General features: G+C 50.0%; 1 protein-coding gene across 1 annotated transcript in view; it reads right to left on the reverse strand.

The window, feature by feature from the left end:
• Nucleotides 1-13,321, reverse strand: part of AHNAK2 (AHNAK nucleoprotein 2) — a 57,850-nt gene that overhangs the window by 20,022 nt on the left and 24,507 nt on the right. Inside the window, exons 3-8 of the mRNA XM_058806613.1 lie at nucleotides 12,288-12,370; nucleotides 11,434-11,523; nucleotides 10,623-10,679; nucleotides 9,875-10,016; nucleotides 9,360-9,535; nucleotides 832-8,544 (exon numbers count right to left, since the gene is read on the reverse strand). Of these exons, the coding sequence (XP_058662596.1) occupies nucleotides 832-8,544; nucleotides 9,360-9,535; nucleotides 9,875-10,016; nucleotides 10,623-10,679; nucleotides 11,434-11,523; nucleotides 12,288-12,370 (8,261 nt within the window). The remainder of the gene's footprint in view (nucleotides 1-831; nucleotides 8,545-9,359; nucleotides 9,536-9,874; nucleotides 10,017-10,622; nucleotides 10,680-11,433; nucleotides 11,524-12,287; nucleotides 12,371-13,321) is intronic.

Consider the following 13,321-nt stretch of genomic DNA (forward strand, 5'->3'; position numbering starts at 1 on the left):
CTTGCCCTCGGCGGAGGGAGCTTTGACATCTACGTCGATCGCCTGGAGCTCGAGGGAGCCTTCAACGGAGGGCAGCTTGACATCGGGGGCCGTGACAGTGATGTCGGTGGCCTTGAGCTCTGCCTGCGGGAGGCTGGCGTCTGCCTCCAGTTTGGGAGACTTGATGGTGGGCTTGGAGAAGACCACGCTGGGCACCTTGACTTTGGGCATGTGCATTTTCATGCCGCCGCCCTCCGCTTTGCCAGCGGCCACCTCCAGGCTGGCTTCGGCCTCGGGGCCCTGCAGGGCGACTTCGCCCTCCAGGCCTTTGGGCAGCGAGACCTCGGCCTTGGGCAGGCTGACCTGTGCCTGGGGAGCTTTGACTTTGGGCAGCTTGACGCTGGGCATCTTGACGTCGGGCATCTTGAATCGGCCTTTCTCACCCTCTGCTGCTACCGTGCCCGTCTCCATGGTCACCTCCACACTGGGCGCTTGGATATCGGCCGCGGGCAGGGTCACCTCCACTTCGGCGGTTCCAGAAGGCACCGTCACCTGAGGCTCCGGGAGGCTGACGTCCACCTCGGCGGCCACGGTGCCCTTGGCCTCTCTGCTGCTGGACCAGCCAAAGGAAGGCATGCCGAACTTGGGCATCTTGAACTTGCCGTCCTTGGTCTTGGTGACCTCCTTCTCTGGCACTTTGGCTTCTCCTTCAAGACTAAGGCTGGCCTCGGGCGCCTGCAGGTCGACGCTGGCTTGTGGAAGAGTGACATCGACGGAGGGCAGAGTGACGTCCACCTTGGGAGCTTTGATGTCAGCTTTGGGCATCTTGAGGGAGGGCTTCTCCAGCTTCACGCCAGTGCCCTCGGTTGAGGCCGTCACGGTGGCCGACGGCAGCTCAACCTCAGCGCTGGGCAGGCTGACCTCGGCTGTGGGCACCTCGGCCTTGGGGGAGGAGACTGTGAATTTGGGCTTGTCAAATTTGGGCATCTTGAGCTTGCCTTTCAGGCCCGTGCCTTCCAGCTCCAGCTTGCCCTCGGCGGAGGGAGCTTTGACATCTACGTCGGGCGCCTGGAGCTCGAGGGAGCCTTCAACGGAGGGCAGCTTGACATCGGGGGCCGTGACAGTGATGTCGGTGGCCTTGAGCTCTGCCTGCGGGAGGCTGACGTCTGCCTCCAGTTTGGGAGACTTGATGGTGGGCTTGGAGAAGACCACGCTGGGCACCTTGACTTTGGGCATGTGTATTTTCATGCCGCCGCCCTCCGCTTTGCCAGCGGCCACCTCCAGGCTGGCTTCGGCCTCGGGGCCCTGCAGGGCGACTTCGCCCTCCAGGCCTTTGGGCAGTGAGACCTCGGCCTTGGGCAGGCTGACCTGTGCCTGGGGAGCTTTGACTTTGGGCAGCTTGACGCTGGGCATCTTGACGTCGGGCATCTTGAATCGGCCTTTCTCACCCTCTGCTGCTACCGTGCCCGTCTCCACGGTCACCTCCACACCGGGCGCTTGGATATCGGCCGCGGGCAGGGTCACCTCCACTTCGGCGGTTCCGGAAGGCACCGTTACCTGAGGCTCCGGGAGGCTGACGTCCACCTCGGCGGCCACGGTGCCCTTGGCCTCTCTGCTGCTGGACCAGCCAAAGGAAGGCATGCCGAACTTGGGCATCTTGAACTTGCCGTCCTTGGTCTTGGTGACCTCCTTCTCTGGCACTTTGGCTTCTCCTTCAAGACTAAGGCTGGCCTCGGGCGCCTGCAGGTCGACGCTGGCTTGTGGAAGAGTGACATCGACGGAGGGCAGAGTGACGTCCACCTTGGGAGCTTTGATGTCAGCTTTGGGCATCTTGAGGGAGGGCTTCTCCAGCTTCACGCCAGTGCCCTCGGTTGAGGCCGTCACGGTGGCCGATGGCAGCTCAACCTCAGCGCTGGGCAGGCTGACCTCGGCTGTGGGCACCTCGGCCTTGGGGGAGGAGACTGTGAATTTGGGCTTGTCAAATTTGGGCATCTTGAGCTTGCCTTTCAGGCCCGTGCCTTCCAGCTCCAGCTTGCCCTCGGCGGAGGGAGCTTTGACATCTACGTCGATCGCCTGGAGCTCGAGGGAGCCTTCAACGGAGGGCAGCTTGACATCGGGGGCCGTGACAGTGATGTCGGTGGCCTTGAGCTCTGCCTGCGGGAGGCTGGCGTCTGCCTCCAGTTTGGGAGACTTGATGGTGGGCTTGGAGAAGACCACGCTGGGCACCTTGACTTTGGGCATGTGTATTTTCATGCCGCCGCCCTCCGCTTTGCCAGCGGCCACCTCCAGGCTGGCTTCGGCCTCGGGGCCCTGCAGGGCGACTTCGCCCTCCAGGCCTTTGGGCAGCGAGACCTCGGCCTTGGGCAGGCTGACCTGTGCCTGGGGAGCTTTGACTTTGGGCAGCTTGACGCTGGGCATCTTGACGTCGGGCATCTTGAATCGGCCTTTCTCACCCTCTGCTGCTACCGTGCCCGTCTCCACGGTCACCTCCACACCGGGCGCTTGGATATCGGCCGCGGGCAGGGTCACCTCCACTTCGGCGGTTCCGGAAGGCACCGTCACCTGAGGCTCCGGGAGGCTGACGTCCACCTCGGCGGCCACGGTGCCCTTGGCCTCTCTGCTGCTGGACCAGCCAAAGGAAGGCATGCCGAACTTGGGCATCTTGAACTTGCCGTCCTTGGTCTTGGTGACCTCCTTCTCTGGCACTTTGGCTTCTCCTTCAAGACTAAGGCTGGCCTCGGGCGCCTGCAGGTCGACGCTGGCTTGTGGAAGAGTGACATCGACGGAGGGCAGAGTGACGTCCACCTTGGGAGCTTTGATGTCTGCTTTGGGCATCTTGAGGGAGGGCTTCTCCAGCTTCACGCCAGTGCCCTCGGTTGAGGCCGTCACGGTGGCCGACGGCAGCTCAACCTCAGCGCTGGGCAGGCTGACCTCGGCTGTGGGCACCTCGGCCTTGGGGGAGGAGACTGTGAATTTGGGCTTGTCAAATTTGGGCATCTTGAGCTTGCCTTTCAGGCCCGTGCCTTCCAGCTCCAGCTTGCCCTCGGCGGAGGGAGCTTTGACATCTACGTCGATCGCCTGGAGCTCGAGGGAGCCTTCAACGGAGGGCAGCTTGACATCGGGGGCCGTGACAGTGATGTCGGTGGCCTTGAGCTCTGCCTGCGGGAGGCTGGCGTCTGCCTCCAGTTTGGGAGACTTGATGGTGGGCTTGGAGAAGACCACGCTGGGCACCTTGACTTTGGGCATGTGCATTTTCATGCCGCCGCCCTCCGCTTTGCCAGCGGCCACCTCCAGGCTGGCTTCGGCCTCGGGGCCCTGCAGGGCGACTTCGCCCTCCAGGCCTTTGGGCAGCGAGACCTCGGCCTTGGGCAGGCTGACCTGTGCCTGGGGAGCTTTGACTTTGGGCAGCTTGACGCTGGGCATCTTGACGTCGGGCATCTTGAATCGGCCTTTCTCACCCTCTGCTGCTACCGTGCCCGTCTCCATGGTCACCTCCACACCGGGCGCTTGGATATCGGCCGCGGGCAGGGTCACCTCCACTTCGGCGGTTCCGGAAGGCACCGTCACCTGAGGCTCCGGGAGGCTGACGTCCACCTCGGCGGCCACGGTGCCCTTGGCCTCTCTGCTGCTGGACCAGCCAAAGGAAGGCATGCCGAACTTGGGCATCTTGAACTTGCCGTCCTTGGTCTTGGTGACCTCCTTCTCTGGCACTTTGGCTTCTCCTTCAAGACTAAGGCTGGCCTCGGGCGCCTGCAGGTCGACGCTGGCTTGTGGAAGAGTGACATCGACGGAGGGCAGAGTGACGTCCACCTTGGGAGCTTTGATGTCAGCTTTGGGCATCTTGAGGGAGGGCTTCTCCAGCTTCACGCCAGTGCCCTCGGTTGAGGCCGTCACGGTGGCCGACGGCAGCTCAACCTCAGCGCTGGGCAGGCTGACCTCGGCTGTGGGCACCTCGGCCTTGGGGGAGGAGACTGTGAATTTGGGCTTGTCAAATTTGGGCATCTTGAGCTTGCCTTTCAGGCCCGTGCCTTCCAGCTCCAGCTTGCCCTCGGCGGAGGGAGCTTTGACATCTACGTCGGGCGCCTGGAGCTCGAGGGAGCCTTCAACGGAGGGCAGCTTGACATCGGGGGCCGTGACAGTGATGTCGGTGGCCTTGAGCTCTGCCTGCGGGAGGCTGGCGTCTGCCTCCAGTTTGGGAGACTTGATGGTGGGCTTGGAGAAGACCACGCTGGGCACCTTGACTTTGGGCATGTGTATTTTCATGCCGCCGCCCTCCGCTTTGCCAGCGGCCACCTCCAGGCTGGCTTCGGCCTCGGGGCCCTGCAGGGCGACTTCGCCCTCCAGGCCTTTGGGCAGCGAGACCTCGGCCTTGGGCAGGCTGACCTGTGCCTGGGGAGCTTTGACTTTGGGCAGCTTGACGCTGGGCATCTTGACGTCGGGCATCTTGAATCGGCCTTTCTCACCCTCTGCTGCTACCGTGCCCGTCTCCACGGTCACCTCCACACCGGGCGCTTGGATATCGGCCGCGGGCAGGGTCACCTCCACTTCGGCGGTTCCGGAAGGCACCGTCACCTGAGGCTCCGGGAGGCTGACGTCCACCTCGGCGGCCACGGTGCCCTTGGCCTCTCTGCTGCTGGACCAGCCAAAGGAAGGCATGCCGAACTTGGGCATCTTGAACTTGCCGTCCTTGGTCTTGGTGACCTCCTTCTCTGGCACTTTGGCTTCTCCTTCAAGACTAAGGCTGGCCTCGGGCGCCTGCAGGTCGACGCTGGCTTGTGGAAGAGTGACATCGACGGAGGGCAGAGTGACGTCCACCTTGGGAGCTTTGATGTCAGCTTTGGGCATCTTGAGGGAGGGCTTCTCCAGCTTCACGCCAGTGCCCTCGGTTGAGGCCGTCACGGTGGCCGACGGCAGCTCAACCTCAGCGCTGGGCAGGCTGACCTCGGCTGTGGGCACCTCGGCCTTGGGGGAGGAGACTGTGAATTTGGGCTTGTCAAATTTGGGCATCTTGAGCTTGCCTTTCAGGCCCGTGCCTTCCAGCTCCAGCTTGCCCTCGGCGGAGGGAGCTTTGACATCTACGTCGGGCGCCTGGAGCTCGAGGGAGCCTTCAACGGAGGGCAGCTTGACATCGGGGGCCGTGACAGTGATGTCGGTGGCCTTGAGCTCTGCCTGCGGGAGGCTGACGTCTGCCTCCAGTTTGGGAGACTTGATGGTGGGCTTGGAGAAGACCACGCTGGGCACCTTGACTTTGGGCATGTGTATTTTCATGCCGCCGCCCTCCGCTTTGCCAGCGGCCACCTCCAGGCTGGCTTCGGCCTCGGGGCCCTGCAGGGCGACTTCGCCCTCCAGGCCTTTGGGCAGCGAGACCTCGGCCTTGGGCAGGCTGACCTGTGCCTGGGGAGCTTTGACTTTGGGCAGCTTGACGCTGGGCATCTTGACGTCGGGCATCTTGAATCGGCCTTTCTCACCCTCTGCTGCTACCGTGCCCGTCTCCACGGTCACCTCCACACCGGGCGCTTGGATATCGGCCGCGGGCAGGGTCACCTCCACTTCGGCGGTTCCGGAAGGCACCGTCACCTGAGGCTCCGGGAGGCTGACGTCCACCTCGGCGGCCACGGTGCCCTTGGCCTCTCTGCTGCTGGACCAGCCAAAGGAAGGCATGCCGAACTTGGGCATCTTGAACTTGCCGTCCTTGGTCTTGGTGACCTCCTTCTCTGGCACTTTGGCTTCTCCTTCAAGACTAAGGCTGGCCTCGGGCGCCTGCAGGTCGACGCTGGCTTGTGGAAGAGTGACATCGACGGAGGGCAGAGTGACGTCCACCTTGGGAGCTTTGATGTCAGCTTTGGGCATCTTGAGGGAGGGCTTCTCCAGCTTCACGCCAGTGCCCTCGGTTGAGGCCGTCACGGTGGCCGACGGCAGCTCAACCTCAGCGCTGGGCAGGCTGACCTCGGCTGTGGGCACCTCGGCCTTGGGGGAGGAGACTGTGAATTTGGGCTTGTCAAATTTGGGCATCTTGAGCTTGCCTTTCAGGCCCGTGCCTTCCAGCTCCAGCTTGCCCTCGGCGGAGGGAGCTTTGACATCTACGTCGGGCGCCTGGAGCTCGAGGGAGCCTTCAACGGAGGGCAGCTTGACATCGGGGGCCGTGACAGTGATGTCGGTGGCCTTGAGCTCTGCCTGCGGGAGGCTGACATCTGCCTCCAGTTTGGGAGACTTGATGGTGGGCTTGGAGAAGACCACGCTGGGCACCTTGACTTTGGGCATGTGTATTTTCATGCCGCCGCCCTCCGCTTTGCCAGCGGCCACCTCCAGGCTGGCTTCGGCCTCGGGGCCCTGCAGGGCGACTTCGCCCTCCAGGCCTTTGGGCAGCGAGACCTCGGCCTTGGGCAGGCTGACCTGTGCCTGGGGAGCTTTGACTTTGGGCAGCTTGACGCTGGGCATCTTGACGTCGGGCATCTTGAATCGGCCTTTCTCACCCTCTGCTTCTACCGTGCCCGTCTCCACGGTCACCTCCACACCGGGCGCTTGGATATCGGCCGCGGGCAGGGTCACCTCCACTTCGGCGGTTCCGGAAGGCACCGTCACCTGAGGCTCCGGGAGGCTGACGTCCACCTCGGCGGCCACGGTGCCCTTGGCCTCTCTGCTGCTGGACCAGCCAAAGGAAGGCATGCCGAACTTGGGCATCTTGAACTTGCCATCCTTGGTCTTGGTGACCTCCTTCTCTGGCACTTTGGCTTCTCCTTCAAGACTAAGGCTGGCCTCGGGCGCCTGCAGGTCGACACTGGCTTGTGGAAGAGTGACATCGACGGAGGGCAGAGTGACGTCCACCTTGGGAGCTTTGATTTTAGGTGGTGTGATTTCTGAAATTTCAGCTTTTGATTTTTTATCTAATTCCCAGTTATCTTTTTCAATATCTGGTTTTGAAATCTCTATTTTTCCTTTTGTATCTTCAGGTTTTATTACCATTTGCGAAGATTTTATGGTTGGTTTTTTCGGACTTGGCAAGTCGCTTTCAGGTTTTTTTACTATATTGTTTTCATGTTTGTTTCCTATGGATATTCCTATTTGTGTTTGAATACTTGGAAACGTAATTTTTTCTGGTGATCCACTTACTCGAAGTCCTCCTTCATTTTCCAGCATTTGCACTTGTGCTTCCCTGTCAGTTATCTGTGCTTCAAGTATGGCTGTTTCTTCCTTGGTATTTGACCAGGTAAATGTAGGGAATTTTAACTTCGGCAATCTGAATTTGCTTTCTTTCCCCTCTATATCTTTTTCTCCTCTCTTCATTTCAATTTCTATATTTAAGGATTTGTCATTTGCGGGCATGGCATCTTCCTCCATGCTTTCCTTTTTTATCCTATCTTCTGTGTCCTCTTTGCTTTCTTCTCTTGTTATTTTCATGTCTGTTTTAGGTGCTTTGGCCACTTTGAATGATGGCATTTGTATTTTCCAAGTAGATACTTCTGTTTGTGCATCTGGCAAACTAGTTTTCACATTGAAATTCCTGCTGTCCTCTGAAGTCATATCAGCTGTTTTTTCTGGTACTGACTGTGGAACATCACTTCCCTGTTTGGTAATGTCAGTCTGTGTCTCTTTTCTTTTGAGCACTGAAATTCCATAATTTATTTTCTGAATTTTTAGTATTTGTGTGTCTTCTTCTGCTTGTTTTTCTCCTGTTTCCAGTGTTTCAGATGTCTGTAATTCTTTAGCAGTGCCAATTTCTAGGCCTTTTACCTGTACAGTTCCTTTAGTACTGTGACCCATCAAGTCTATGTTAATTCCACTTTCTCCATCTTTTTTATCTGCTGTTCCCTTCTGTTTCTTTTTTCGGGATTTTGATGAGGCTTGTGGTGATTTTTTAGTTGGGCTCACTTTCAGATCAGCAGTTTCTAAACTAGGCTTTGGTATCTCTGTTGGTATGTCTGGTACTTCAGGTACATTAAATTTTGATGATGCTTCCTTGTCTTTTTTAATGCTTATTTCAACTTCAGGGCATTGTTTTACATGAGATGGAATGCCATTTTTAATTTCTTTTAAGTCTTTTGTTAAAGTTTCATGTCCCTCCCCTGTCTTCATTTCATAAGCAGGAGATGTGGTATATTCAACAGTTAAAATTTCGGGATTTTCCAGGCTGATATCATAGTTATGCATTTTTTCTCTTTCGGAGATCAGTGTCGTTTTTATTTCTTTTTTTTGCTTCTCTTGTGGTTCTGGTTTGGACCTGTGCATTCTGAATCCAATGCTAGGGAACTTCAGCTTCCTTTGGCCTCCTTTTTTCTCTTTGGTATGGACCTCTTGTGGAAACTGAGACTCTGTGTCAGTGCTTGTAGGGGAAATATCCTGCAAAGCAGGCTCATATGCATCTGATGTACTATGAGATCTTCTGTGCCTCAATATCTTTTTATTTTTGATTGACTGAAATTTTGGCCATGATAATCTATCTTTTTTAGGTCTCTTACTTCTTCCTACTCTTTGGCTTACAATTAATGTTTCCCTGTCTTCTTCTGAAATGGATTTTCCTGAAACTTGCAGTGTTTCTTCAGGAATACTCTCACTGATCTCATTTTCCTAAAAGAACAAATAGTATTCAGAAGATTAGCAGTAACCTAAATATAGGTGCAACAGAAAATAAAAAACATACCTTAAAACATGTAGAAAAATGTTCTTTTTATTACTAGTATCTACTTGTTATATAAAAAAATCCTGAAGATTATAAAAATATGCAATGTCAGTCAGAAATTACATCAAACAAATGGAGTGTAATTTATGGATTTCTGAAGATATTCCTTTCAAAATATTACAGTAAACAGTGGTTTCTGTATGTATGTATGCAGGTATCTATCTATCTATCTATCCCTGTACAAATATATGTTATATATAGTATTTATCTATATGTATAGGTATATGTATATGAAGAAAATATGATCTTTAAGTTGATGGAAACCTATGAAGAGGTCTGTCAAAATATCAGTGGTTAGACACAGATTTTTTTTTAATAGAAAAATCTTACAAAGAAGCTTTGAATTAAAATTTTTACTGATATTTTACATTTTGGAACATACTTATTATAAGTATTACAGAGATTGCCCAAGTCTGTTCCATCAGTGGACAATCAACAATTAAAAAATGCTGACTCATTAAAGAATATTTTCACCACTTAAAACAAGATTGTGGATTTATATAAAATCCATAGTCTCACTCAAGATATTTAAAAAGCTGCAAATATTGTGTGGGATTTTTTAAAATAATGAATATTCATGCTAGTAACTTTAAACACATGTGTAAGTCATAAGAAGACACAAGCATTTGTTTTATGATCTATTTCCACAGAGCACATTACTATAGTATGTTACCCAAACTTTGTAAACTAATCAGAAATGTACCTGGCCTATCCTTTCCTTTTTGTGCTGGGCTGTAGAGTGTTCCAGATCTTCATGCACGGAAATTTTTCTTTTGAGGCTGAATTGGACTCTGTATGGCTCGGAATATTGAAGAATCTTGAGTGCATCTTCATATTTGATATTATCAAAAAATATTGTAGCACTTAGAAGCTGATCACCTGCAAGTGGAATAATACATAATTTTAATTACTTTGTGTTTTCTTATCTTTTTTTTTTCCATTTTAGTTTTGTATATACTACTTTCTATGTATCTTTTCCACTGTTCCAGTGAAAACTGATGTTTTTCGATGGTATACAAAAAACATCACATTTCATTATTGTTCAAGCAAGTGATCTTAGAAATTATTTATATGGACAGGTTAAGCTCATAGATAACATTAGTTGGTTTAAAATCTACTATTTCTGATACCTAAAGAGATGGCAGATCACACAGCTACAATTCTCATTATTTAAAGATGCAGAATAAAATTTTAAAAAAATTAAAAATCAGACTTTACCTTCTTTAAGACTAAATATTTTTGAAGCAGGAGATTCCTTAAGTACTTTTTTAATAAATATTCCTTCATTTCCTCCACCTTTTACACTAAAACCACTAGCTCCAGCTTCCACTTCTGTTTTCAGGGTCACTTCCATTGTCTCCTAGAGACAGAAAAATACGTGAATTTATAATTTTTATTAATTTGCATTAAAGGGTTCTAAGTTGTTCTACAATAAAAAATTTAATCTCCTCAGGTATATTTTCAATAGCTCAAGAAAGATTATCCAAAATTGAGGACATACTTAGTGTGGGTTTGATTCTGTTCTAAATTACAGTTAAGCACGTGTGTTAGGGTTAAGCTAAATCAGGGTCATAGGGAAAATAGGTTATAATTTTAAAATGTGAAACATATGGAAACTTTTAGGGCTGAAAGACTGTATTTTCTTGTGAAGATGTTAACCACTCAAAGTCAATGGGCCGAAAAGAAAAAAGTCAAAATAAGAGCTAATGCTGTACTGCACTCAAATCAGAGAAGGCTAAAGAAAGAATTCTAAAAAGAATTATGGAAGGACCACAAATAGGACAAATCAATGTTCCTGCCCGTGCCACAACTTGGCCATTCATGAAGTTCCTGATCAAAACAAGTCCAAAGTGACTCTTTGCCCATTTGTCCTTCCTTCTGTCCTCCCATTCATGTCTGTGTGTTTTAACAAACTTTACTATTTACAAGGCTCATACCTAAAGCTACAGAGTGCTTTTAGACTGACCTGTGGATGACTCTGCTTTGATTTATCTGTAGAATGTTTTTTGTTTTCTTCTTGAGGCTGAAAAACAATTTTGAATTATTTCAAGTTCAGAAGCCACGGCGATCTTAAGTACAACAAAAGTCAGTTAAAATTCCTGGTTTAGAGCAAGAAATGAGGCTGACTTTAATGGCACAGAGCAAATTCAGGATCAAGAGCCATGTACAACATGAATTATTTAACTATACTAATCCCAGCAGTAAATTAGATGCCAAGGCCTCCCTTCATTGTACCAAAACTTGCATTAAATCAGAGACCATTGTAACAAAATTTGCATTTGGTCAGAGACCAAATGTCTTAAGATATTGGAAGTCTTTCTGTGTCCTAATGTAGTATATTGTTCATCTTTCAATTTTGTAAACATAAATTTTTTTACTTATTCAGCTTCGGCATGAATTTTAAACTGTTGCCTACTTAACATGGCTGACTAATTAAATCTCTAACTTTGAATAACCAAGAGGTACAGGTAATTTTGAAATACTTATTAATTAGGTTCAAGCCAAAAATTCTAACAGGAAAAACACTACAATTTCTTTATGCTCTCTGTCTTGTGTCCTTTACAGAATTAAGTCAAATGCATTTTCTTGCCAAGAAACAAGAACATGGTCAGGAAGACCCACACAAAATAAATCCATCAATGAACAGAGATGCAGTTTTGGTGGGGACAGGAAGACAATGTGGCTGCAGCAATGTCCCATTCTATGGCATTGTGGGAGCTAAAGCCTCTTGAATCAACTTGATAAAGCCATGCCTGCATGAAAATTAATTATCTTGCCTTTAAATAGTCTTCTTCTTCGGGATACTCATAAACTGGAGAGGATCCTTGTGGCCTTGGACGAATGTCTTCTACTGCCACTTCAGTAACCTGTGGAAAAGACACGAGCAGTGATAAAGGAACACCCACCATTAAACAGTGACTCATTTTTAGGACTGTTTCTCTAGCTATCCATAGTGTCCTTCTGAGTAAAAATCTTTCATTAGTGATGGTGGATAAAAAATAGCCAATAACTTTTTTTAGGTCAAGAACAAATACAGTTCTCATGTTAAAGCACTCAAACCCACAAGGGACAGAGTTCTGAGAGACAAAACACAGTGGTAAGCTTATTTTGATTTTATTTATGTATTGTGTGTATCTGCAGACTGAACAGACCGAAAACAGACAGATCAATTAGCAATAACTGAAAAAGTTTAAAAAAAATCCCTTCCCGGCTGTATTTCCATACCTAAACTTTGCATCCAATGGCTTCAAACTTTATTGCCCTCTATAAGCAAGCAAAAGTCCCAGCAGGAATTTCTGCTGACAAGCAATTGGCATTCTTCCTTCTCCAGTCAGACAATAGGGAACCTAAACTGTCTAAATCCTTAAAGAAATGTTACTGTAGTTAACAGCCATGTAATAGTTTGCTAAGTCTTGGTAGCAAACTTATGCCAATGAGCCATGGCAAAGAGCAGATGCCTTTACACTGAAACATCTTTCTGGCTTTTGAGCTGGCAGGACAGTCCCAAGCAAAAATACAACATTTTTAATGGGAAGGAAAACCACCAGAAAGACCTAGTCATAAACAAAATATTTAAGATCCCACTCTGTCAAACTGTCATCACAGAAAAATTCAACTCTAAGAAACTCACAGAATCTTCCTCCTCTGCATCTGCATCTGCATCAGCATCAGCATCTCCCGGGGCCTCGGCCGGTCTCAGCTGTCGTCCCGAACCTGAAAGCAGCACACAGGTTGTGGTTGTTGGTGCCTCACGATCCACACAGAGCACAGAGCAGTCAGCTGGCAAGCTGAAATCCCCTGCAGCAGCAGGGCTGTGCACAAGCCACTGGAAAGGCCTGCCTTAATTTAGATTCCCAGCATCACAGAATGGTGTGGTTTGGAAGGGACCTTAAAGATCATCTAGTTCTCCCTACTAGCCATGGGCAGGGTTTATAATCTGGTTTACCTCTAATTCCACATTTTCTCCAAGCTGGGGGGGTTTTTGTCTTTCACAAAAGCCTTTACATTTCTGGATATGAGTATTTCTGATATCTTTAGAAAAAGAAAAACATCGACCATCTGCTGACCCCTGTCTTCTGCACCAGCCTCCACCTTTCCAGAGGGATTGAGCGTAGCCCACAATGAAAGCTTGGAGGGACTGGAGACCAGAAAAGGGGAAGGAGAGGCGTACAGAGGGAATCTGAAGTGTTTCTCCCTGAATTGTTTTATTATTTAAAATAGCAGAATCAGTAATTAACAGTTTGCTAATTCACAATGGATTAAATTGATTGAAATTCCCCATATTGAAACCCTTCCTCACTTCTGACAAAGGTCTTAAGAACAGGAGAGTAAATATCATGAACCTTGACAGTACAAAAGATGCTGTTTTCTTACTTTTTAAAAGTATTGAGGGCACACAGAGGTGAAGGAGATGGGCTGTCTGAAAGTATGATCCCCTTGAAACGCTTTAAATTGGGCACCAAAGAATGAAAACAGCATGAATTAGAACATTTGCAGAGATCCAGCTTTAACCAGTAGAGGACAGTGTGGCTGAACTACATATTCCCTAATGCACCAGCTATTCACACACATGCCCAAGTCCTTGTCCCAATAACTGTGTCTCTTTCCTGTCTCCATGCTTGTTTTTTCCAAGCCATCAGGCTGTCTAGCTCCCCAACTCTCAGT

Source organism: Ammospiza caudacuta, chromosome 6, assembly GCF_027887145.1.
Source record: "Ammospiza caudacuta isolate bAmmCau1 chromosome 6, bAmmCau1.pri, whole genome shotgun sequence".
In the NCBI taxonomy this organism is placed as follows: domain Eukaryota; kingdom Metazoa; phylum Chordata; class Aves; order Passeriformes; family Passerellidae; genus Ammospiza; species Ammospiza caudacuta.